General features: G+C 46.2%; 1 protein-coding gene across 4 annotated transcripts in view; it reads left to right on the forward strand.

The window, feature by feature from the left end:
- Positions 1 to 23135, forward strand: part of SYNE2 (spectrin repeat containing nuclear envelope protein 2) — a 233425-nt gene that overhangs the window by 110126 nt on the left and 100164 nt on the right. For all 4 annotated transcript variants that reach the window (XM_060271444.1, XM_060271437.1, XM_060271442.1 and 1 more), the window contains exons 46-58: positions 104 to 2183; positions 3525 to 3847; positions 5973 to 6117; positions 7369 to 7587; positions 8821 to 9089; positions 10688 to 10856; positions 12424 to 12579; positions 15566 to 15706; positions 17303 to 17488; positions 18549 to 18686; positions 20713 to 20898; positions 21318 to 21443; positions 22453 to 22635. In XM_060271444.1, the coding sequence (XP_060127427.1) occupies positions 104 to 2183; positions 3525 to 3847; positions 5973 to 6117; positions 7369 to 7587; positions 8821 to 9089; positions 10688 to 10856; positions 12424 to 12579; positions 15566 to 15706; positions 17303 to 17488; positions 18549 to 18686; positions 20713 to 20898; positions 21318 to 21443; positions 22453 to 22635 (4321 nt within the window). The remainder of the gene's footprint in view (positions 1 to 103; positions 2184 to 3524; positions 3848 to 5972; positions 6118 to 7368; positions 7588 to 8820; positions 9090 to 10687; positions 10857 to 12423; positions 12580 to 15565; positions 15707 to 17302; positions 17489 to 18548; positions 18687 to 20712; positions 20899 to 21317; positions 21444 to 22452; positions 22636 to 23135) is intronic.

The raw sequence follows: 23135 nt of genomic DNA on the forward strand, positions 1-23135 counted from the left end.
TGAAATATCGTCCTGAGTAGCTTGTTCGGCTGGTGTGTTTTGAGCAAAATAGCCTTTCAAAATGTTAAATAGATTTTTACTCCTTTTCTCTTTCTTTTGGAAGGGTACCCCCGTCGGAAGACACAGTTCTCCTGGAGAATATCCAGAAATGCTTGGATTCTATACAAAAAGGGAAAACCCTTTTGCAAAAGCTGAAGGCTGAACAAGGAAGCCTATCTAGACACCTAACCAGGATGGACAAGGAGTTAATCCAAAGCCAAGTGGCTCAGATAGACCAGTGGTGGAAACAAATGGAAGACACGCTTAAAAGGAAGCAGATCCGGGTTGCAGCGCAAGCCAGTGAATTTAAGGTTTTCATGGATAAAGCACAGGAGCTCCAAAAGTTGCTGCAGCAGCAGCACTGTTTGCAAACAGGCGTGGACACCCACAACCAAGCACACTCGGCGTTGATGGCCACAGAAGTACAGACGCTTAAAAATAGTGTTTCTATGTTAAAAAGTGGTGCAGAGATGCAGATGAAGAGGATGTGGACCGAGACAGGGAAGAGAGCTCTGGAAAGCGCAATAAATGATTTGCAGACTCGAGTGGAGGAACTAGAGCAGCTGACCCCTACGGAAGATGCCCAAAGAAGTGGCCGTTATCCTCAGGCGTATGGCATCACAAGGAAGATTGAAGAGGCTGTTTTGTGGGCCAGAGTCTCGTCGCCCCACCTGGACGGGAAGGTAGCGCTTTTCCCAGACAATCTGATGTTGGAAATTGAAAGCTGCAAGGTGCTGATCGGTGCCGCCGAGGAGAAGAAGGCAGGTGTCATGCAACTGGTTGACGAGGCACGGCGCATCGCTCCCCAGTTGGAATCGGGCGAAGCTTCTGCCCTCGCTCTCCTTTCGGAGCAGTTGCAAACCTGCTACAAAGACCTTGTTCCGAGATTAGTTGAGCGGTTGGAGCAGCTGGAATCTCAGCTCGGAAAGAGACGGCAGCTTTTTGCAGACACCGAAAAATTGCAAGCAAAACTTAAAGAAGCAGAGAGAATATCCAGGCCGGGTGCCGGTGATACAGGCCTGAAGTCAGAAATGGACCATTGGCATGCCGCCGTAGAAAAGTCTGCAAAGGAGATCGAGGAAGCAAAAGGTATTGTAGTTGCATCCCCTCAGGGGCTAAATGTATTTGAGCAGTTGTTTCTCAATGACTGCTTGAGAAGCCTCCAGAGCAGAACTGAAAGAGCTCACAGGCTAAACCAGATTAACCGCCATACAGCAGAAAACAAGGTAGATGCCTATGAAAAAGTCACAAGGAAGCTGATGTCATTGGAGCAGGATCTTTGCAGACTCCAGCGTGAGGAATTGGAACTGGACAAGGCAGATGTGGACCAAGACATTAAGGGTAAATTGTTTGTGCTTAAAGAGAGAGCAGTAGCCATCCAGTCAAGTTTGTTGCACTTAGAAAAGTACAAGGAGATTTGGGAATGCCTGCATCTGAAGTGGGATGTACCAGACCTTGAGAAATTGCAAGGCGAGTGCTGCAAGCTGAAACGTAAACTTGAGCAGAGGGTTAACTGTTCTGCAGAGGGCGACGAGCGCAGAACGGCACTCGCTGAAGTTGAGGCTCTCATCTCCATTATACAGAAACACTGTGATGTTTTAAAAGATTGTTCCGACTCTATTGCCTCTGAAACCAGTCCGATGTCAGAGAAGACTTTAAGTTGGAAAGTGCAGCATGCCAGGCACTTAACTCAGGAGGCACTCAGGCTCTTAAGCAAAAGCAGGGCCTTTGCTCCTTCTTTCAAGGAGGCCAAGATGCAGCAAATAAAGAGCTTGGGCGAGAAAATAGATGGGCTGGGACAAGAGATCCAATCTAAGATACAGGCTGTTCAAGAAAAATGCGGGCACGAGCAAGGTTTCCAGAGCAAGCTGGGTCACAGTTTAGCAGCTTTAAAGCAAATTAAATCCGAGCTCCAGCGGCCCATTCTACTTGACATGGAAACACAGACGATCCAATGTGAAACTATGTACTGTAAAGTGATTGAAGATGCTGCAGAAGTAGAATCTCGCGCTGCTGAAGATTCAATTAATAGAAAGAGGGCGTCTCAGGAAGAACAATCTTCCCTCCCCGATAGTTTGCAGAGGGAACTGGATGAACTGCAGAGCCTGAAAGTACAGCTGAAATCTGACCTTGTTGCACGTAAAGTGAGTAATCCTAGATACTATCTTGTTTATCCTGTTGGCCTTTCTGCAGAGGTTCTTTCTGCAGAAGCAGATCTCCGGCCTACCCTGCATGGCTCCACTGGCCTACTCTAGATTAGTGCTGGTCTTCTCTGAGCAGCAACGGCTTCTAGTAACAGGCTGCCTGACAGGCCTTCGAATGGGGGACTGTCCTCTATAAAGTAGGAGATGTGACCACATGGTGGTCCCTAAGTGGAATATTCACCTGTCACACATCTTTTACCGGTCACCATCTCTAACATTTGAGATGCCTGGTGAAGAGTTTGATGAATGGCAGGTTCCAATAGCAAAGGGATTCTTGACCGCCGGGGTTTGTATGCATGCTTTTCATGCTGTTCTTATTTGTCTTGGTTTTTCACATTAGTAAGCCACATTGAAGATTAGTTGCCATTTTTCCTATTGTTGGCTGAGCCAGGGGCCAGGCAGAAGCATACCACCAGAATTGCAGGCCCGGCTAACCAAAAGTTCATGTCCAGCCTCTTATGAGGCATTAGCCAACACAATTAAATCTACTAGCTTGAGGATTTCTAGGTTTTGGGGCCATCACTGAAAAGGCCTTCCTACTAGTTAGATGTTAACTCAGGGGTTGGCAACCTGTGGCCCATAGGCCACAAGCAGCCTATGGAGGTCGTTTTAAACAGCCCACAAGCCTCCCCCGAACCGAGCTGCCTGCTCGGCAAGTCCCTGCAATCCGGCCCACAGAGCGATCTCCATGGGAATGAACCGGCCCAGGCGAGGTGAATCTTGCCGACCCCTGCGTTAACTTAATCTCTGAAATGGACTTAATCTGGAGCACAGCTATATTGGCAGGTCTTATCGCATCAGGGCAGAGTAAAGGTAAAGGGACCTCTGACCATTAGGTCCAGTCACGACCGACTCTGGGGTTGCGGCGCTCATCTTGCGTTATTGGCCGAGGGAGCCAGCGTACAGCTTCCAGGTCATGTGGCCAGCATGACTAAGCTGCTTCTGGCAAACCAGAGCAGCGCACGGAAACACCATTTACCTTCTCGCTGTAGCGGTACCTATTTATCTACTTGCACTTTGACGTGCTTTCGAACTGCTAGGTGGGCAGGAGCTGGGACCAAGCAACGGGAGCTCACCCCGTTGCGGGGATTCGAACCGCCGACCTTCTGATCGGCAAGCCCTAGGCTCTGTGGTTTAACCCACAGCGCCACCCACATATGAAATAAAAGCATATGAAATATGAGTAGCATATGAAATAAAAGGTGTGTTTTTCCCACCCATGCAATCTTGTGGCATTTTTAAGTTGCGTTTTAAAAAATACAATTTTGTTAACCTGTGCAGAGTGCCTTAAATGAAGCCTTTGGGACTGTGAAGTCTTACAAAGAAGCTGTCCGAAGGGTTGCCGACCTCCTCAACCAGCGTGAAGCCCTTTTCTGCACTCCTCTGCTCACTCTGGATGAGCTTGAAGAGCCCAGCCTCCTCTCTCACCAGAGACAAGAAGAACTTGAGTCTGCGATGTCTCAAGTAGAAGCGTTGACCTCCACGATGGAAAGCATCATCGAACCACAGGCCAAACTGCAACTGGAAAAAACCCTTGGCGATCTCGTTTCTAAGAGTTTGATAGCAAGAGAGCAGGAGCAAAAGAGAAAATCTGATGTGCAGAGGTAGGGCGTCGGTTCTCATCGCTTTAGAAATCTGGCTAGTGGAGAGTTGAAGCAAGGAGCTGGGGGGGACCTTTTCACACTGAGGGCCACATTTCCTATTGGGCAACCTGAGGGCCACATGCAATTGGTAGCATGGGGCCAGAGGTAAACATGGGCAGAGCAGTAAATGTGAATTGCACAGTAGGCTGGTTTCTACATGCACCACCCTTCTTTTTAAATTTCCTCAATCTAGGCAAGCAAGAGGCATTCTTATCAGGGTTCAAGGACACATTCATTGTGCAAACAAGGGCCAGTGGGGGGGGTGTACCCTGTGCTGAGTTAAGAAGATCAGGTAGAGAAAATAGTAGGGGGTGCTTTGGGCCCCCAGACCCCAGGTTCTTCACTCCTGCTGTAATATAATCCTGGGCAGGCAGTACTTCTGTTGGGGGACATGTTGTGCTCCTTCTGGGATAGTGTGTCCACCTTTGGTCCCCACCTTGCACTTAGCTCTCACCTGTGGCTCCTAGAAGCTGTCATCATGCAACAGCGGCCACACCCTGGAAATGGCTTCGACTGGCCGGTTAAACCAGGTGAAGGTAGCCGATGGGTCTCAAGTCCTCTGTGAGTTAGGGACTTTCCCTGCATGCGAAGACAGGCTCTGTCAGATTGAACGGACAAGACCAATAGTGGGTTCCATGGTCAAGAAGGCGGTTTCTGCACATGCTGTAGAGCAGGCATAGGCAAACTCGGCCCTCCAAACGTTTGGGGACTACAACTTCCATCATCCCTAGCTAACAGGACCAGTGGTCAGGGATGATGGGAATTGTAGTCTCGAACCATCTGGAGGGCCAAGTTTGCCCATGCCTGCTGTAGAGGGAAGTGAGGGGCAGGTGGGGCTCATCCACCTGGGAAGGTAGCCAACCTAGAAGCAGGAAAACTCTGACTCTAAACCTCCAGTGCCTTGCGGGATTTCTTCGGTAGAAGAAAAAGCTAAGGAGTGAACCCTACAGAGCCCAGCTGGTGCCAAATGTCTTGCTCTGCTTTCCTTTGCACCGCATCAGCGAGGAGGAGAGGGGAGTTTGTTGTCTGGGCAGTCCACACACACTGCCCTGGCTTGCACCCCAGGGAGGTCACTTTGGTGATGCTAACACAGCGGTTTTACTTTACCCCCAGAGGCGCACTCCGTCGCCTCTTGAGGAAAAGACAAATGCCAAGAGTGCATCATTGTAGCTCGCAGTAAAGTTAACAAACGGCTTGCCTGGGAATAGGCACATGGCCTCCACCATAGCTCCTTCTAGCATCTTTTCCTTGGATGTCCATTTGTGCATGCTGCTTCTGAGCTGAAACAAAGAGATGGTGCTTTTTCTGAGAAGGTAGGGCTTGACAGGGCAGGTGGGGTCTGCTAGGCCCAGGGATAGTGAGTGGGTTCATGTGATACGCTAAGCCAAACGTTGGCTTAGCAAGACCCTACGAACATGGGGACTCCTAGAAATGAGTTTGTTGCCACTTTGCCCCTCCCTGGTCCTTTTAGCTGCCATGCGAAGCTGCACTAAGCCAGGATTTGGCTTTGCTTCCTAACTGGGATATGTAATGTAGCCAAGAACGAGCCAGGTGTTGGTTAAGAGGAGTTGTTGAAAATCACATATCAGAAGTGCAAAGCCACCACTGGATAATAATATTTATTTATTAAAAAAAAAACCTCTTTTGTATACACATTTAGTTTGTGCCACTGGTTAAAACAGGGGTCAGCAAACTTATTCTGCAGGGGGCCGGTCCACTGTCCCTCAGACCTTGTGGGGGGCCGGACTATATTTTGGAAAAAAATATGAACAAATTCCTATGCCCCGCAAATAACCCAGAGATGCATTTTAAATAAAAGGACACATTCTACCATGTAAAAACACCAGGCAGGCCCCACAAATAACCCAGAGATGCATTTTAAATAAAAGGACACATTCCACTAACGTAAAAACACGCTGATTCCCGGACCGTCCACGGGCCAGATTTAGAAGGTGATTGGGCCGCATCTGGCCCCCAGGCCTTAGTTTGGGGACCCCTGGGTTAAAACATTTGGGCTGATCTTTCCATTGGAGGAAAAAAAATGGATGGGTTTTAATTGCTTTGTTTAATGTTGTTGCATTCACAGATGCTTGGAAAAATACAACCGCTTCAAAAAATCCAAAGAGGCGATACATGTTCATCTCAACGATGCGGAAAGGACGCTTCAGAAATCTCTGTACCGCATCCCAGTGTCTTACAAAGAAGCTTTAGAGCAGTCGGAACAAAGCAAGGTGAGAATAATCTTCTTCACCACAGTGGCATGTTTTTAGGATCATAAATTTTTGCAGCACTTCACACATACACACCCACCCACAGTGTAAAGAATCTTTAACAATAATCCTATTAAGCTGCTCACTGTTATGGCTAAACATAGATGCAGCAGTAGCAGCAGCAGCAACAAGTCTATGTTTTAACAGAAAGCAAGTGGCTGCAAGAGCCTTTAGTCTATTCTGTGCCCCCCACAATCGCTGTGGAATGCACAACTTTAGACAGCCACTTGGTGCTTAAATTGGCCCCCTTGGGAGGCAGTTGTGGGCGGAGTATTAGTCATAACCAGGGGCCGGCAAAGTTTTTGTGGCTTGGGCTGGTTCACAGTCCCGCAGACACCACGGTGGGCCGGAGTGCTTGCGCGCGCATGCATGCGCAAATGCTATTTCCGTCTCTCCTTCCAGCGCAGAGGGGGCATGCGCAGCTTCCCATCGGCTGCAGGAGCTTCCTGCGGCTGATGGGAAGCTGGCTAGCATCGCGGAAGGCGATCCCCGCTCTGCTCTGTGCCGGTTTAGTGCGGTGCACGGGAGCCGCCCAAGTGGGCGGCATGGGTCCCTGAGTGGGCAGCAGGTGCCAATGGGCCGGTAAAATGACCCCCATGTGCCGCTTGTGGCCCATGGGCCTTAGGTTGCCGACCCCTGGTCATAACCATGGTTTGTTTAGCCAAAGTCTGGTTTGTCTGTTTGAACTGAACCCTACAAAGTAACCCAGATTTGCTTCTTGGGAACAAAGCAAGATGTAGTTGTTGTTGACCTATGAAGGATGGCTTGCTTTAACTACAGTTCTGCTCTCTGCCCAAACCCAGCAGCTTTGCTTAACCATGGTTTATTTGGTCACCCACCTATGATGCTCACCAAGGTATTAGAGACACCAAGACACGGGCAGCTGGGAAACAAACCACGTTTGGAGAAATCAGCCATGCCTTATTTGCTCACCTGTGAGACTACACATGGCTTGATGGACAAACCGTGGTAAAACAAACCATGGTTTAATTTTATATATGGGCATATTAATTTTATATTTTAGTTTATTGTGCTTGCTGGGTGTGTTTGTACTGTCTTTTAGCTTTATTATGTGATTTGTGGTTTTTTTTAAAAAATAAGCTGCCCTGAGAGACCTACCATGGGATTTAAAACAGGAAAGGCACCTTAAAATAAACAAAAAGAAAATATTTCACTAAAACCAATTGTTTACGCTAATTCTTTCTTCTAAAGATGATGTCCTCCAGGCTGGTCTCAATCGAAGAAGATCTAAGGAAGTTGCGTCAGGACTTGGGGCAGCTGGTTCCGATGTGCAGCGAAAACGATGGTGTGCTGATCGACACCGTTGTGTCGACTTTGTGGCTAAAGTGGCTTTGTTTGCTTGACACTGCAAAAGAATGGGAGGGAAACTGTGAAGAACAGAACCAGGAATGGAAGTCCGTCAGTGAAGAAGTGAGTAATTTGGGGGAGGGGGGCGTCTCATCCAGGTGATCATTCCAGGTTTGGTGTTTCAGAGGCTATTTTAATTCAGGTTGATCTCAAACATAGGACTGTAGCTCAGTGGCAGAGCATGTGCAGGAGGGAAGTTTGTAGAAATATAACAACAACAACAACAATTGCAGGGGGGGGGAGAACTTCCCTTAAAAATAGGGTTGCCAGACTCAATAGAGGACAGGACTTCTGTGCCTTTAATTGCCCTACTCTCTTTTGAGTCTGGAAACCTTAAAGAGAAACCAGCAGACCCTTTGCTTGGAAATTAAACAAAGGGTCTGCTGGTTTCTCTTTAAGGTTTCCAGACTCAAAAGAGAGTAGGGCAATTAAAGAAGAAGAAGAAGAAGAAGAAGAAGAAGAAGAAGAAGAAGAAGAAGAAGAAGAAGAAGAAGAAGAAGAAGAAGAGTTTGGATTTGATATCCCGCTTTATCACTACCTGAAGGAGTCTCAAAGCGGCTAACATTCTCCTTTCCCTTCCTCTCCCACAACAAACACTCTGTGAGGTGGGTGGGGCTGAGAGACTTCAGAGAAGTGTGACTAGCCCAAGGTCACCCAGCAGCTGCATGTGCAGGAGCGGAGACACGAACCCGGTTCACCAGATTACGAGTCTACCGCTCTTAACCACTACACCACACTGGCTCTGAAGTCCTGTCCTCTATTGAGTCTGGCAACCCTACTTAATAATTAATAATTAATAATAATAATAATAATAATAATAATTTATTATTTATACCCCACCCATCTGGCCAGGTTCCCCCAGCCACTCTGGGCGGCTTCCAACAAAATATAAAAATACAGAAATCCATCAAACATTAAAAGCTTCCCTAAACAGCCGATTGAGGACTGAGCATGCTCAGTGGCACAAAATGCTGATTGGTTTTCAGGAGGGAAATGGAGAACAGGTGAGGAGGGGTAATAGAACGGAGCAGCTGAAACAGAAGTGTTGGAAGTCCCTCTTGTATAATATAAATGCACTTACTGCACACAAATACATTACGTTAAGAGCAATAAATAATCATGGCTGTTTTACATTCTCTGTATGAAATACGTGTTATTAACTGCAGTCCTTTATGCATGTTTGCTCGGAAATAAATCCCACTGTGTGTTCAATGTGTACTACTTGCAAGTAAGAGTGCCCAGGATCGTAATCTTGTTCTCTTTCTCCCTCCCCCGGTGGCTATCTTCTTTCTTCAGATGGAACGAGAAAGCATCATTCTAGACAATCTTCAGGAAGAACTGCCCGAAAACCCGAAAGAAAAGGAGACAGCCAGCAGAGTGGAGCTGGAAGAATTCCTGGAATGTACAAATATTTATGGAGAAAGTGTGAATGCTGAGGAACTGTTGTTGCGCTTAATACTTCAACGCGTCAGGAGCATTCTCAGGGTCCCCGAATGTCCGTCTGCGGAGGGAGGAGGCCTTCCTGTTATGAATGAAATCCATACCATGCAGAATCGAACAAAAGAGTAAGTCTAAGTAAATGTTGAGCCATACACACATTTATGCTTGGCTTGGAAGAAGTGGACGGAGAAACGTTCTTCTTCATTTCTCATGAGTCTTAAGACTCTGAATCCTCTACTGAAGCCAAATGTGGGAGATTCAGGACACATAAAAGGAAACACCTTCCCACAGTAAAGCATAATTGTAATTGTAAGCCAATGTGGTGTAGTGGTTAAGAGCGGTAGACTCGTAATCTGGGAACCGGGTTCGCGTCTCCGCTCCTCCACATGCAGCTGCTGGGTGAGCTTGGGCTAGTCACACTTCTCTGAAGCCTCTCAGCCCCACTCACCTCACAGAGTGTTTGTTGTGGGGGAGGAAGGGAAAAAGGAGATTATTAGCTGCTTTGAGTCTCCTTAAAGGTAAACGGACTCCTGACCATTTGGTCCAGTCATGACTGACTCTGGGGTTGTGGTGCTCATCTCACTTTATTGGCCGCAGGGTAGTGATAAAAGCGGGTTATCAAATCCAAACTCTTCTTCTAAAGCAGGGAAAACCCGTGGCCCTCCAGGTGTAGCGAGACTCCAGCTCCCATCAGCCCCAGCCAATACTGGTAAAGGATTATGGGAGCTGTAGTCCAGCAACACCTAGAGAGCCACAGGTTCCTTGGGCCTAGTTTAAAAGTGATAAATCTAACCAATTAATTACTCATAGCGTATTTTTGTGCAGTAGCAGGTGGGTTGGCGCAGCATCGCTCCCCTGGCTTCCCAAAACTGTGTTACTAAGAGGAGGGGTTACTAAGAGCAGGGGTCTTGGCATGGCGTGGACACGGTGGCAGGAGCATCAGATTGGCTCCTGCCGCCACAGCCGCACCATGCCGAGCTCCCCCACTGCTTTGCCTCTCCCTACCTCCCAATACCCAGGTGGAGGACCCAGGTGGCACTGTGGGCTAAACCACTGAGCCTAGGGCTTACTGATCAGAAGGTCGGCGGTTCGAATCCCTGTGACGGGGTGAGCTCCCGTTGCTTGGTCCCAGCTCCTGCCAACCTAGCAGTTCGAAAGCACGTCAAAATGCAAGTAGATAAATAGGAACCGCTATAGCGGGAAGGTAAACCGCGTTTCCATGTGCTGCTCTGGTTCGCCAGAAGCGGCTTTGTCATGCTGGCCACATGACCTGGAAGCTGTACACCGGCTCCCTCGGCCAATAATGCGAGATGAGCGCGCAACCCCAGAGTCGGTCACGACTGGACCTAATGGTCAGGGGTCCCTTTACCTTTACCTCCCAATAAATGACAGCAATGTATGGCATGGGGAAGCTGGGAGATCAAAACATCCCCACTCACACTGCCCCACCACCCACTACTGATTGTGTATGACGATCCTTAAGCCCACAATCCCAAATGTACTTACTTGGGAGTAAGCCTCATACTTCTAAGTAGACATTGTTTGGTAATAGTTTTGAAGATAGAGAAGCTCGGCAGTTTTCAGTGAGTGGAAATGAAAGCTGTGCTTGAGTTTAAGGCCTTTAGAAACCAGGTAATGGGCTCATGTTAGGAGCCTGCTAGAACTCAAGATTCTAGCTTCCCTTGACACCTCCCCTTAATATTACGACTTGCGATTTTCCCAGGCTCTTCCAAAAGGCTCAAAAGCAAAAGGATGCTGTGCAGTCTGAAATTGAAGAGCGGGACAAGGTGAACGAGGAGATCGGCGCTTTGAAGGCTTCATTACATGACACTGAATCTTTGCTCCATGAAACAGACTTAGAACCACTTAATGAAAAGACAGCGAAACTTGAGGTTGGTAAAACATCCACTGTCATGCTTTGTGGTTGCAATGGAACTTCAGGGTGGGGTCTTCATAGATGGGGCGCTGATAAAACAGACCGTAAAATTTGTGATATTACCATGCAAAAATGACAAAAAATTAGTGGGGGGAGGCAAATGATGGGGCTGCGGACCCCCTGGGTACCTTCTGCGGACCCCCAGGGGTCCCCAGACCCCTAATTGGGAACCACTGATCTACACCAAACATTCAAAGCAGTATCAAACCACTTTAAGCAGCTGTGGCTTCCCCGCAAAGAATCCTGGGAACTGTAGTCTGTTAAGGCTTCTGAGGGTTGTTAAGAGAGCCCTATTCCCATAACAGAACTACAGTTCCCAGGGTGGTTTAGCAAGCCAACCCTTTCCCCCAGAGAACTCTGGGAACTGTAGATCTATGAGGGCAACAGGGATCTCCTAACTCAGGCATGTCAAACCTGCGGCCCTCCAGATGTTTTGGCCTACAACTCCCATGATCCCTAGCTAGCAGGACCAGTGGTTGGGGAAGATGGGAATTATAGTCCAAAACATCTGGAGGGCCGCAGGTTTGACATGCCTGTCCTAACTACTCTCAGCACCATTAACAAACTACAGCTCCCATAATTCTTTGAGGGAAGCCACGACTCTTTAAAGTAATTTGACACTGCTTTAAATGTATAGCGGGAGTGTGGCCAAAGATAATAGACAGAAGCTGCATCTTATAAAGGGATAACTAGAGAGGCACTTGCATAAATCAACATCAATGCCCCTGGCTACACAAAGGTTCACACACACTGCAAGGCAGCCTCTTTTTATTCATCGAAACAGGCGGTGCCTTCTTTTTTGGGAGGTTATTAGGTGAACAAATGCCCTTAACTTTCCACTTTCCTTCTCTTACTGCAAAATACGTTTATTCGAATCTCAAAGCTCAGTATTTAGGTGCCAGGGAAATGCCTTGGCCTTAGGAGCAACACTTGTAAGTAAAACGTCCTAGAAATTTGGCTGAAAATTTGCTTCTTTTCAGTTGTTTCTGCCATGTAGATCAGATTAAATTTCTGGACCACAAATAGTAGACAACTGTCAAGTTCCTTTTAGCTCATGAAACTGATACTCTTCATGCAGAACTGGGACTGGCTGTTTTTCTCCGATCTTTTCGTTAGAATGGACACAAGAGTTAAATATACCAGCTCTGTTGCTTTTTGTTGCATTTTATTGTTGGTAGGACTTCATTTGGTAAATATGTGGTGTTTTTTTTAAAAAAGGGTTTTCTTCCCACATGCAACAAAACCAAGCTGCGAGGATTAATCACAGATGTATTTTCTGTGCTCAATATATTATTTCATCTGTCAATATGCCTTGACAGGACAATGGAATAGTATCAGGTTTAATTTATTCTTGGGTGAATTGAAAAGCATCATCCGACTAAACAACGCGAGCATCTCTCAGGTTTAACCTGCTTGCCTGCCTAGTCAAAATGAGGCTTTGTACGGCACCCAAAACTACCAGTCCACTTGCTAACCAGAGTGGAGACTCCCCTCCCTAACAATTGCTTCCTTCTCCCTCTTAGGATATCCAGAGAGCCATAGACAGCCAGAAGCAAATTCTCCAGGAGATAATGGATAAGCTACGTATCAAATACTCTGAAATGTATACGATAGTTCCTGTTGAGATTGAAACTCATTTGGAAGACTGCAAGCAAACTTTGCAAGAGCTAGAAGAAAAGGTAAAAGCCACATTTATTTACTCTGATGCTCAGAACAGTTTACATTGGATTTCCGGGTTATTTGCATGCATTTCTTGCTTGACGTTTGGAAAGACCTGGGTTGCTTATGGTCTCTGGTTAAGGCATTGTCCTGATCTATAACTGTGTAGCTTCAACAATAAGAGCATAGAATATAGGAATAGCATTGGAGGCCGACATATATTAAGTCAGACTATTGCTCCATCTAGCTCAATGTTGTTTACACGGACTGGCAGCGGCTTTCCAGGGATTTAGGCAGAGGTCTCTTCCTGGAGAAGACAGGGATCAAACCAGGGACCTTCTGCATACCAAACAGATACCCTACCACTAGGCTATACCACCGTTCAGTCTTCCCACATGTTTATAAGCCCATTGGCTTATTTGTCAGGCAGATCCTGGGCAGTCTGCTTAGCTTTAACATGACAACAATTCAATGGGAGCTCAGGCTGTTCTTTAATCCCTAAAATGTGCATTGCATGTTCGGGTTTTTTAAAAAATGTGAACATGGATTATCATGGCATTTTCTATTTGAAAATGTTAGTTGCCTTAAAAAGTGTTTTACTGCTTGGTAATAAGAACAATGACTGTAGAAAAGACCGATAATATTAGTTGTATATGCATTCTATTTTGCTGTTTAAAAATAAAAATTGCCAACTTCGTTTGTTTTTGCATTTTTGCAATATAGTCCAGTAATTTGTAATTTGACCTTTCTAGTGAAGTTTAAGGGACGCGGGTGGCGCTGTGGGTTAAATCACAGAGCCTAGGGCTTGTCGATCAGAAGGTTGGCGGTTCGAATCCCCGTGACGGGGTGAGCTCCCGTTGCTCGGTCACAGCTCTTGCCAACCTAGCAGTTCAAAAGCACGTCAAAGTGCAAGTAGATAAATAGGTACCGCTACAGCGGGAAGGTAAACGGCGTTTCCATGTGCTGCTCTGGTTCGCCAGAAGCGGCTTAGTCATGCTGGCCACATGACCTGGAAGCTGTACGCCGGCTCCCTCGGCCAATAATGCGAGATGAGCGCCGAAACCCCAGAGTTGTCCGCAACTGGACCTAATGGTCAAGGGTCCCTTTACCTTTAGTGAAGTTTAAGTAACAGGGAGTCATGAAACAGAGTTTTATAAAATTATGCATGGTATGGAGGACGTGGCAAGAATGATTTCTTTCTGCTTCTCCTGTAATACTTGGACTCAGTGGGGTCATCAAGTGAAAATAAACAGTATGAGATTCAGAAAAGCAAAAGGGAGGCATTTCTTCACACCATCCATAGTTAAACTATGGAATTGCTTGCACAAGAAATGGCAGTGGCAGCCACCAACTTTTTAAGGCTTTGAAAGGAGTGGCAAATTCATGGAGGAGCAGGCTGTTTATCACAATTAACATATCTGTTATATATATCTATTGCTGAAAGCAACAGCATCCTATTGCCCTCTCATGCCCTTCTTCCTGGCTTCCCAAGGGACGGCGGTGGCGCTATGGTTTAAACCACTGAGCTTTTTGGGCTTGCCAATCAGATTTAGTCCTGCTGGCCACATGACCCGGCAAGCTGTCTGTGGACAAACGCTGGTTCCCTCGGCCTGAAGCGAGATGAGCGCTGCACCCCATAGTCACCTTTGACTGGACTTAACCATCCAGGGGTCCTTTAGCTTTACCTTTTACTTTGCCAGGCTTCCCTTAGGAGGCTCTGGTTGGGAAACAGAATGCTGGACTTATATAGACTACTAGCTGTCCCGGCCACGCGTTGCTGTGGCTAATCCCTGTGACTGCCCCCTCCACCCCACCCCGGCTCATCCCTGTGACTCCCCCCACCCTGTCCTGACCTATGACCTATTCTGCCCCCACCCCACCCCGGGTCATCCCTGTGATTGGCCCCACCTTGTCCCCCTCGCAAACCCCTGCGGCCTGGCCGGTTCCCCCGTACTGGTGTTGTTTTCTGTTAAAGGCCCATATTCAGTTGTTTGGAATGTTCTGTTGTGATGTCACTGATAGTATGCAGCTAATGGCAGCAGGTGAGGTGTATGTTCCTTTGACGTCCACTGGAGGGTGCTATTTTTTATTTTTTATTCGGAGAAAATTCCGTTTTTACCTGCCAAAGGTTTGACACGTGTGGAATCTAAGGTTATGTTGGCACTCGCGTATTGGTACTGGGCGCTGTGTCCAAATTTGAACACAATCGGTCAAGCGGTTTCCGAGAAAAGTGGAAAGTCCCAAACATGGACCCTTTACATTTATATATATATAGATTGTTCTAATCCAGCAGGCAGGTTCTCCTTACATCCTTAGAACCCTCAGCAGGATAATATGATTATGTATCTTCTCCCCCCAACCTCTAGAGATTCATAAGGGGGTGATATGATAGCCATGTTCAAATATATAAAAGGATGTCATATAGAGGAGGGAGAAAGGTTGTTTTCTGCTGCTCCAGAGAAGCGGACACGGAGCAATGGATTCAAACTTCAAGAAAGAAGATTCCACCTAAACATTAGGAAGAACTTCCTGACAGTAAGAGCTGTTCGGCAGTGGAATTTGCTGCCAAGGAGTGTGGTGGAGTCTCCTTCTTTGGAGGTCTTTAAGCAGAGGCTTGACAGGCATATGTCAAGAATGCTTTGATGGTGTTTCCTGCTCAGCAGGGGGTTGGACTGGATGGCCCTTGTGGTCTCTTCTAGCTCTAGGATTCTATGATTCTATAAAATGGAGAGATGGCAGATTCGTTCCACATAGAGATAGATGTAGGAAGCATAGAAAGAAAAGAGATGACACAGAGGTTGCCTGAGACGTGGTTTGATGTATAAAGGATTGTTTAAAAAGATCTGTTGGTGGTTTGCAGATTATTGCGATTTAAAGAAGGCAAGAAACCTGAACGTAATTTGAAAGGTCCCGTGTTAGTTTGGTCTTTGTGTTTCTCTTCTTCTCTCTCCCTTCCGTTGCAGGCCTTTTCATTTTGTTTTGGGTGTTGTTTTTAAACCGCTCTAGGTCACCACTGAATCCCTGAAGCTTTCCCCACACTACACGGCAGATAAAAAAATACAAGACATCAGCAAAGGCTTGCAAGCAGTTGAAAACATGCTGCAGCAGAAGAGCAAGAGCACGGCAAGAGCAAAAGAAATCCAGAAGGTATTGATGACTCAACAAGGGTTTTGCTTAGGTCTGTTTATTTAAGATATTTATACCCCACATTTACTCCAAGGTGGCCTACAAGGCTCCTCTTCCCATTTTATCCTCACAACAACCTCTTGGAGGGAGGCTAGGCTGACTGAGAGTGTCAAACCCAACCCAAGGTAACCCAGTGAACTTCACGGCGGAGTGGGGATCTGAACCCTGGTTTCCCAAGTCCTAGTCCAGGGGTCAGCAGACTTGGGGGGGGCGAACCCCCCCATGTGGGGGGCCGGACTATATTTTGAAGGGGGGAAAAGAATGAATTCCTATGCCCCACAAATAACGCAGAGATGTATTTTAAATAAAAGGACACATTCTACTCATGTAAAAACGCCAGGCAGGCCCCACAAATAACCCAGAGATGCATTTTAAATAAAAGGACACATTCTACTCATGTAAAAACACCAGGCAGGCCCCACAAATAACCCAGAGATGCATTTTAAATAAAAGGACACATTCTACTCATGTAAAAGCACCAGGCAGGCCCCACAAATAACCCAGAGATGCATTTTAAATAAAAGGACACATTCTGCTCATGTAAAAACATGCTGATTCCCGGACCATCCGCAGGCCGGATTTAGAAGGCGATTGGGCTGGATCCGGCCCCTGGGCTTTAGTCTGCCTACCCATGTCCTAGTCCAACACTCTAACTGTTACACGCCCCTGGCTCTGCCTGCAGGTTACCTCCCATCCTTGTCTAATGCCTTCCCCAATCTGGTGCCCTCCAAATGATGTTTGGCTCAAACCCACATCAGTCCCAGCCAGCATTACCAGTGGTCAGGGGTGATGGGAGTTGTAGTCCAGCAACAGCTGGGGAGCACCAGGTTGTAGAAGATGGCGTGATGTGTAGCAGACCTGCTCCTTCCCCGGGTCCCACCCTCCACAGTTGCATCGACCAGATTGGAATCCACTGCTTCCATTTTCTACTAACAACAGGTTGTTTCATCCAGTCTATGAAACTTTGTGAGCTGTAAACGATGGTTTGTCTGAACTGGCCTGGATTGTAGACGGTGGCTTGATCTTGGGTTGTTCAGAAAACAACAGAGTTGAAGAAGTAACTATTGTTTGTCTCAGTTTGGGTGAAATGAGCAACTGTGGTTATGATTATCGTTATTTATAAAAATTTATATACGTTCATCCAAGGATCACAGGGCTGTATACAGTATAACAACTCAAAAATGCAGAAATGGATGCTTCTGAACTCCTCCTTGTGGCCAAACTGGTGGAGAGCACTGTAGTAGTTTTGAAACTTGATTTTTAAAATTGTACCCCAAAATTCTGCTTGTTTTCCAACAGTTCTTTTTTACAAACCATTTAAAAATAAATCTGGATGCTAATTATTTCTGTCTTCTAATAATTCCAAGACCACTTTGTTTCGTTCTTCAATTCTAACTGAGCTTGATGGTCTGTTACTGTCATCTTCGCAATCACCTTTTCTTACTCCTGTTTACATTTGTCTCATCCCTAACTGCTGTTGCAAGTGTCTCCAAACAGATCACAAACAGGAATAAAGCCCCTTTTGGTTAATGGATGTGCTGTTTTTGCTGCACGCAGAGAATCTGGGACATGCTGGACCTATGGCATTACAAAATGAACGAACTGGATTCCGAGATTCAAGACCTCGTGGAGCAAGATCCTGGCCAGCAGGGTCAAGAGCTGATGGATCGCTGGATGATTCCGCTGCAACGATACCAGCAAGTCTCTCAGCGGGCTGAGCGCAGAACTGCAGACTTGAACAGGGTAAGAGATAGCTGGGGACAATGGAAAGGCAGACCCGGCTAATCAAATGTCCAATGTGGGTAGCTCAGTTGGTTAGAGCATGCTGCTGATAATGCCAAGGTTGGAAGTTCGATCCCTGTAGGGTATAGTAATGCAGAGCTGGAAACATTTGACGACACAAAGGAAGTTTCTGCAAAAGTACCCAGTGTTGCTAATATTCTTCTTTGTTGTATCCAATTCCCCCCCCCATATTGTTAATACACCCTCCCTCCCCATGTCCCCCCAGCTCTCATATTCTAAACCAGGAATGGAAACCTATGGTGAAAAAGCTATTTTCCGGATAGGTGTCACGAGCAGCTACACAGCTTATTGAAATTGCTTTGCAGCAGCTTTCAACAATCTCTTTTTAAAATAATAATAATAATAATATTTATTCATTTTATAAGAAAACATAGACACACAACAAAAACAAAACTATTATTCTTACATAACATAACTTTTCTTAACATCATTAGGTGACTTCCCCCAGACGCCCCCATCTGAATTTCATTTCTAATCAACTTTGGCAATTTCCCAATTTTAAAATTAAATAAATTTTTATATTAAAACATCCTACATACATAAATTTAACCTAAATCCTACATTAACACCGAAAGCCTATATCACTTCCCTAAGGTATTTAAGATGTTATATATTAAAATACTTTTTTTCCAACTATCATTAAATTTCTTCGAATCAACTTCTACCATCTCCTCTTCCTGGTCATGTAATCTCCCAGTCAGTTCGGCAAGTTCCATAATCCTTCATCTTACACAATATATATGGCATACGAAAAACATATAACATCTATCTTCTATCCCTAATTCCCAATAAATGGCTTCTAATTTTTTTACTTTTACTTTGGGGCACATCCACATGTGGTAAAAGGTTCATTCCTTTTTCTTTACATTTTCAACACTTTCATTTCATCATATTATCTTCCATTACTGTAATTACCATAAAGCTGAAACCTTTCAACAATCTCAGGGCTTCGTTCGTTCAGCCTAGTGTAAAAATGATAATGTGGTGTTTTATGCTAAAGGCTACCAGCAAGATGGAAGAATGTGAAGAACTCCTGAAGAGCACCCAGGTTTGGCTTGAAAACACCAACCGTCTGCTCACAGAGGAAGCTAAAAGTGACTCTGCAAAAGCTTTGAACAAGCATGCTGATGCACTTCAAGTAAGTGGATAATCAACTTGGCTACGTTGAGAGGCCCAAAGTCTTGCATGGGGCGCAAGTGGCTTGTGAATTCAGTGCTGCTCACACTTGCAAGTTTTGTATAGCCTCCCTATGACATTATCCAAATCAAAATGCCACCCCATATCCCCCCTCGCCATGATTTAATCTAGATTTACTGTTTCCACAGAAAATCTATCAAGGCACGAACAGTAAATTTGGATTAAGTCAGGGTGCAGTTGGGGAAAATAGAATGGCATTTTGATAAGTACAGTGTTGTGGACATGCAAAAAGGTTAAAAACTTCTGGGAAATGATATATAATGAGTTGGGAGGGGGGGATGTTTAAAAAGACGTTTGTTAAAACCCCAGAAGCTTTTCTTTTAGGCATAACAGGTGTAAATATACCCAGGGCTCATAAATCTCTTTTTATGTATGCTACTACAGCAGCACAAATGGTGTATGCTCAGAGCTGGAGGGAAGAAACAACACCAACAAAGGAAGAATGGCAGACAAAGTTCATAGAATATGTAGAAATGGCAAGACTGACAAATGGAATAAGAGATCAGGATAAAAAATTATTTGAGGAAGATTGGAAATGATTTACGGAATATTTAGAGACATATTGTAAACATATTAAGAAGTTAACACTAATAGAATAAATTTGGCAGTAAGAAAAAATATTGAGGTATAAAGATGATGGTGGCCCGGCCACGCGTTGCTGTGGGTCAGTCTGTTAAATGGACCCTCAGAGTCCCCCTTCAGACTCCCCTCACCTTCAGAGTCCCCCTTCATTTTGTTGAAATGCTTTACGCGTGTTCTGTTTACACAGGGTCATCCCTGTGATCCCCCCCTACCCAGGCCCGACCCATGAGCTATCCCATCCCCTCCTCCCCCCACCCCGGCTCATCCCTGCGGTTCTCCCCACCCTGTCCCGACCCATGAGGTATGCCGCCCCCTCCTCCCCCCACCCCTGGCTTATCCCTGTGGCTGGGCATACCCTGTCCCGACCCATGACCTATCCCGTCCCCTCCCCCCACCCCACCCCGCTCATCCCTGTGATTGGCCCCACCCTGTCCTGACCCATGACCTATCCTGACCCCTCCCCCCCACCCCCCACCCAGGCAAGCCCCCACCTCCACTCGGCCCAGTCTGGAAAGGCGAGCCAAGATGCTGTGGAGACGGAAGCTTTCCTAGGTGCAGTACCAGTGTAGCAGTCGCTAGAGGGCGGTGTTTTGCAACATTGGTGCATGCGCTTGAGGGTGATTTGTGAGTTCTGGAACACAGGGTTTGGGGGTTTTTACGTGGCCCAGGTGTGACATCTGTCTACGCAACCTGTATATGGTCACTCTCATATTCGCTTTGGACATTGTGTCAAAATTTGAACGTAATTCAGAGAAAAGTGGACACCCACTCACATGCCCAGTTTACATTTATATATATAGATGAGAGAAAGAGAGAGAGAGAGAGAAATTAGAAAATGCAGTGGAAAAGAAAGTCATAAAATGCACCATGGAAGGGAGGGGGGGAGGGGAGCCGATATCAACCTGTGTGTTTCTTTTATTTGAAATGTTGTTATTGTTTCAAGTGTAAAATAAAATTGAAAATGGGGGGGGGAGAAGTACAATGTTGTGCGGACTGTTCACACAATTTGCATCCACGGAGCAGCTCCACGTCCACAATAAATTGGCTGTGAGGAAGTGTCCTCAGCCTTAAAATATATGCCTCACACTCATGTTTGATCTGAAAAGCCACAGGGTAAGGCTGATTTTCGTAGGAGGGCATTCCTGGGGAGAGAAGGGTTAACCCACTATGGTCCCCATTAAAACTGGGGTCTTCCTGCGCTCCGTATTTTCATCTTAATGCCTGTTGATTAGTGCCCGTCGACGCTGCACAAATCTGCAGGATTCAGGAATGATGAGGTTATTTTTTTCTTGAACATTCAAGTGCATTTTCATGTATGTTAATCTTTCTTCCCCCTCCTCCTTTTCCGGGTCAAAACTTTGTCGTCTCCCCATCCCCTTTCCTAGATGGCATTTGAAGATTCGGAACAAAAGCAAAGCATTCTCAGTGCAATTTATCCGGAGTTGGAGGAGTTCTCATCTTTAATTGAAACTGGCTGCATGGTTCAGATGCTGAACAAAGTAAACGAGCAAGTTAAAGCCTTGCAACAGAAGATATTGGAGATTCTTCCCCACATCCAGCACTTGGCCGATGTAAGTGTGGGTGGGCCTCTCCTGAGAGAGGGTGGATTCTCTTTGATTTTGCAGGATATAGATGTGCCTGGTGGCAATGCATTAGTTATTTTCTTGAAGCAGTATTACTCCTCTTCCACCTTTACCTTTCCTCCCTTTTTCCTTTTTAACAAACGTGGCTGTTGGGGTCATGGGTATGTCTGTGCCTCTTGCGAGAGAACCAGGAATGATGAATCAAAGACTGTAGAGCATTATTTGATGAAGGCTGTACCAGGAAAACAGGGTGTCATCTGAAATGATGCTCATGGGATGTGCAGCTTTTCAAAGATGAAGAAAAGGGACCTTTCGGAACCTGGCGCAAGGGTTCTGTTCGCCTTTTTGGTTCTAATTGTCTTTGGCAGACAATCCCACAAATAATAAGAATGTTTCTCAAAATGTAGGAGGTGGAAGCTATTGAATCTGAAGTGAAAAAAATGGAGAAGGATGTGGACAAAATTAAGACTATCTTGTCCCCTTCAGAAGACACACTCGATCTTTCTCCGAAGGAGCATCTTAAACATGGCCAGGTGAGTTAGCTCATAAAAGAGGCTGTTAATTAATACTGGAAAATGTTAAGCTGCTTTCTACATATCAGCTTAGATTATCTGCGTATCCAGACCGGTAGTGCCTCCTTTTTCTGACGATCAGCTCACCTGGGTGAATGGCAGCGGGTCTTTCCAATCACCTGGTTACCTGGTCCTTCAGATCAGACATAGGGAACCCCCAATCCCATGAGCTCAAAGAGGCCTGCTAAGGTTCCTAATTTGGCCCACAAGGCCATTTGCCCCAACATGCCCAGCTACTGCACACCTGGCATCGTAAGTGATGTCATATGTGGAGCAGGTAAGAACACAGCTGCAAAGGAGCAACCAGAGCTGAAATTGTGCTCTTGGTTGTTCCTTTGCAAGTGGGGCTCACTGACAGCACCCACCAACGGATTGGCACTGACACTGAGCCTCTCTGGGATTGGCTGCACTAAGGAGTTTCCTATTGGGAAACCCGTAAGAGCTTGCTTTCCACGCTGAAAGCGAGCCCCTCTGAAGGCATGCATTCAACGCCAATCAACAATTCACTTTCAGAGGGCTCAGTTCAACCTCTGCTTTGTCCATGTTTTCCTCCACAGACAGCTTTGCCGCTTTCGATTAGCTGAAGTTGTCGCCTGATGTCATAATGATGCCGGGTGATTGAGAGGTGGGCGATTGACCAGGATCCAACCCATTGACCGGAAAACATTCCTGACCCCTGCTTCAGAAGCAGCTGGGTTCAGTCCCTGCCATTTCCGGTTATAGAGAGATGCCAAGGATTGGACCAGGGAACTGCTGCATGCACAGTTTATCCCATGTATTTTGAAAACTCAAGTTCACCCTGTTTTTTAAAATTAGTATTTAAATTAGTATTCCTCTTTAATAATATTTTCCAAGATCATGTATGTGAATTGTGAAATGTTCTGATCATCCTGAGCGTTATTTTATACTTCCTTCCCCAACCCATTCAAACTTCATACAGTTGCACTGATCCTGCACCTTACCTTTTCAGGTTATAATGGCCCATATCAGCCCCATGCAGAAGGCAATTGCTGAAATCCAGTCCTATAAAGAGAGTCTGAGGTTACCAGGCATGAGGCTGCAACCCCTCTCTGTGTTCCAAAGAACAAAGCAACTTTTGAAAGAGCTGAAGACCTTAGAAAGAATGACCAAGGAGCAAAACGCACTGCTCGAGGTAAAAGCAAACACGACGTAGGTGCTGGAGTGACAGAAAACATCCTGTCATGTTAAGTAATTTCTTTGTGACTGGACAAGAATGTGACAGCCGGCGAACAAAGCACCTGTCCGGCAAGTCTTCTGCATCTGCTTCCGTTGATTATTTAACCCAGGCATCCCCAAACTGCGGCCCTCCAGATGTTTTGGCCTACAACTCCCATGATGATAATAATAATGGTTTCCCCAGCCACTCTGGGTGGCTTCCAACAGAAAAATAAAACACAATAATCTATTAAACATTAAAAGCCTCCCTGAATAGGGCTGCCTTCAGATGTATTCTAAAAGTCTGGTAGTTGTTTTCCTCTTTGACATCTGTTGGGAGGGCGTTCCGCAGGGCAGGCGCCACCACCGAGAAGGCCCTCTGCCTAGTTCCCTGCAACTTGGCTTCTCGCAACGAGGGAACCGCCAGAAGGCCCTCGGTGCTGGACCTCAGTGTCCGGGCAGAATGATGGAGGTGGA

Source organism: Zootoca vivipara, chromosome 1 (genome assembly GCF_963506605.1).
Source record: "Zootoca vivipara chromosome 1, rZooViv1.1, whole genome shotgun sequence".
Lineage (NCBI taxonomy): Eukaryota > Metazoa > Chordata > Lepidosauria > Squamata > Lacertidae > Zootoca > Zootoca vivipara.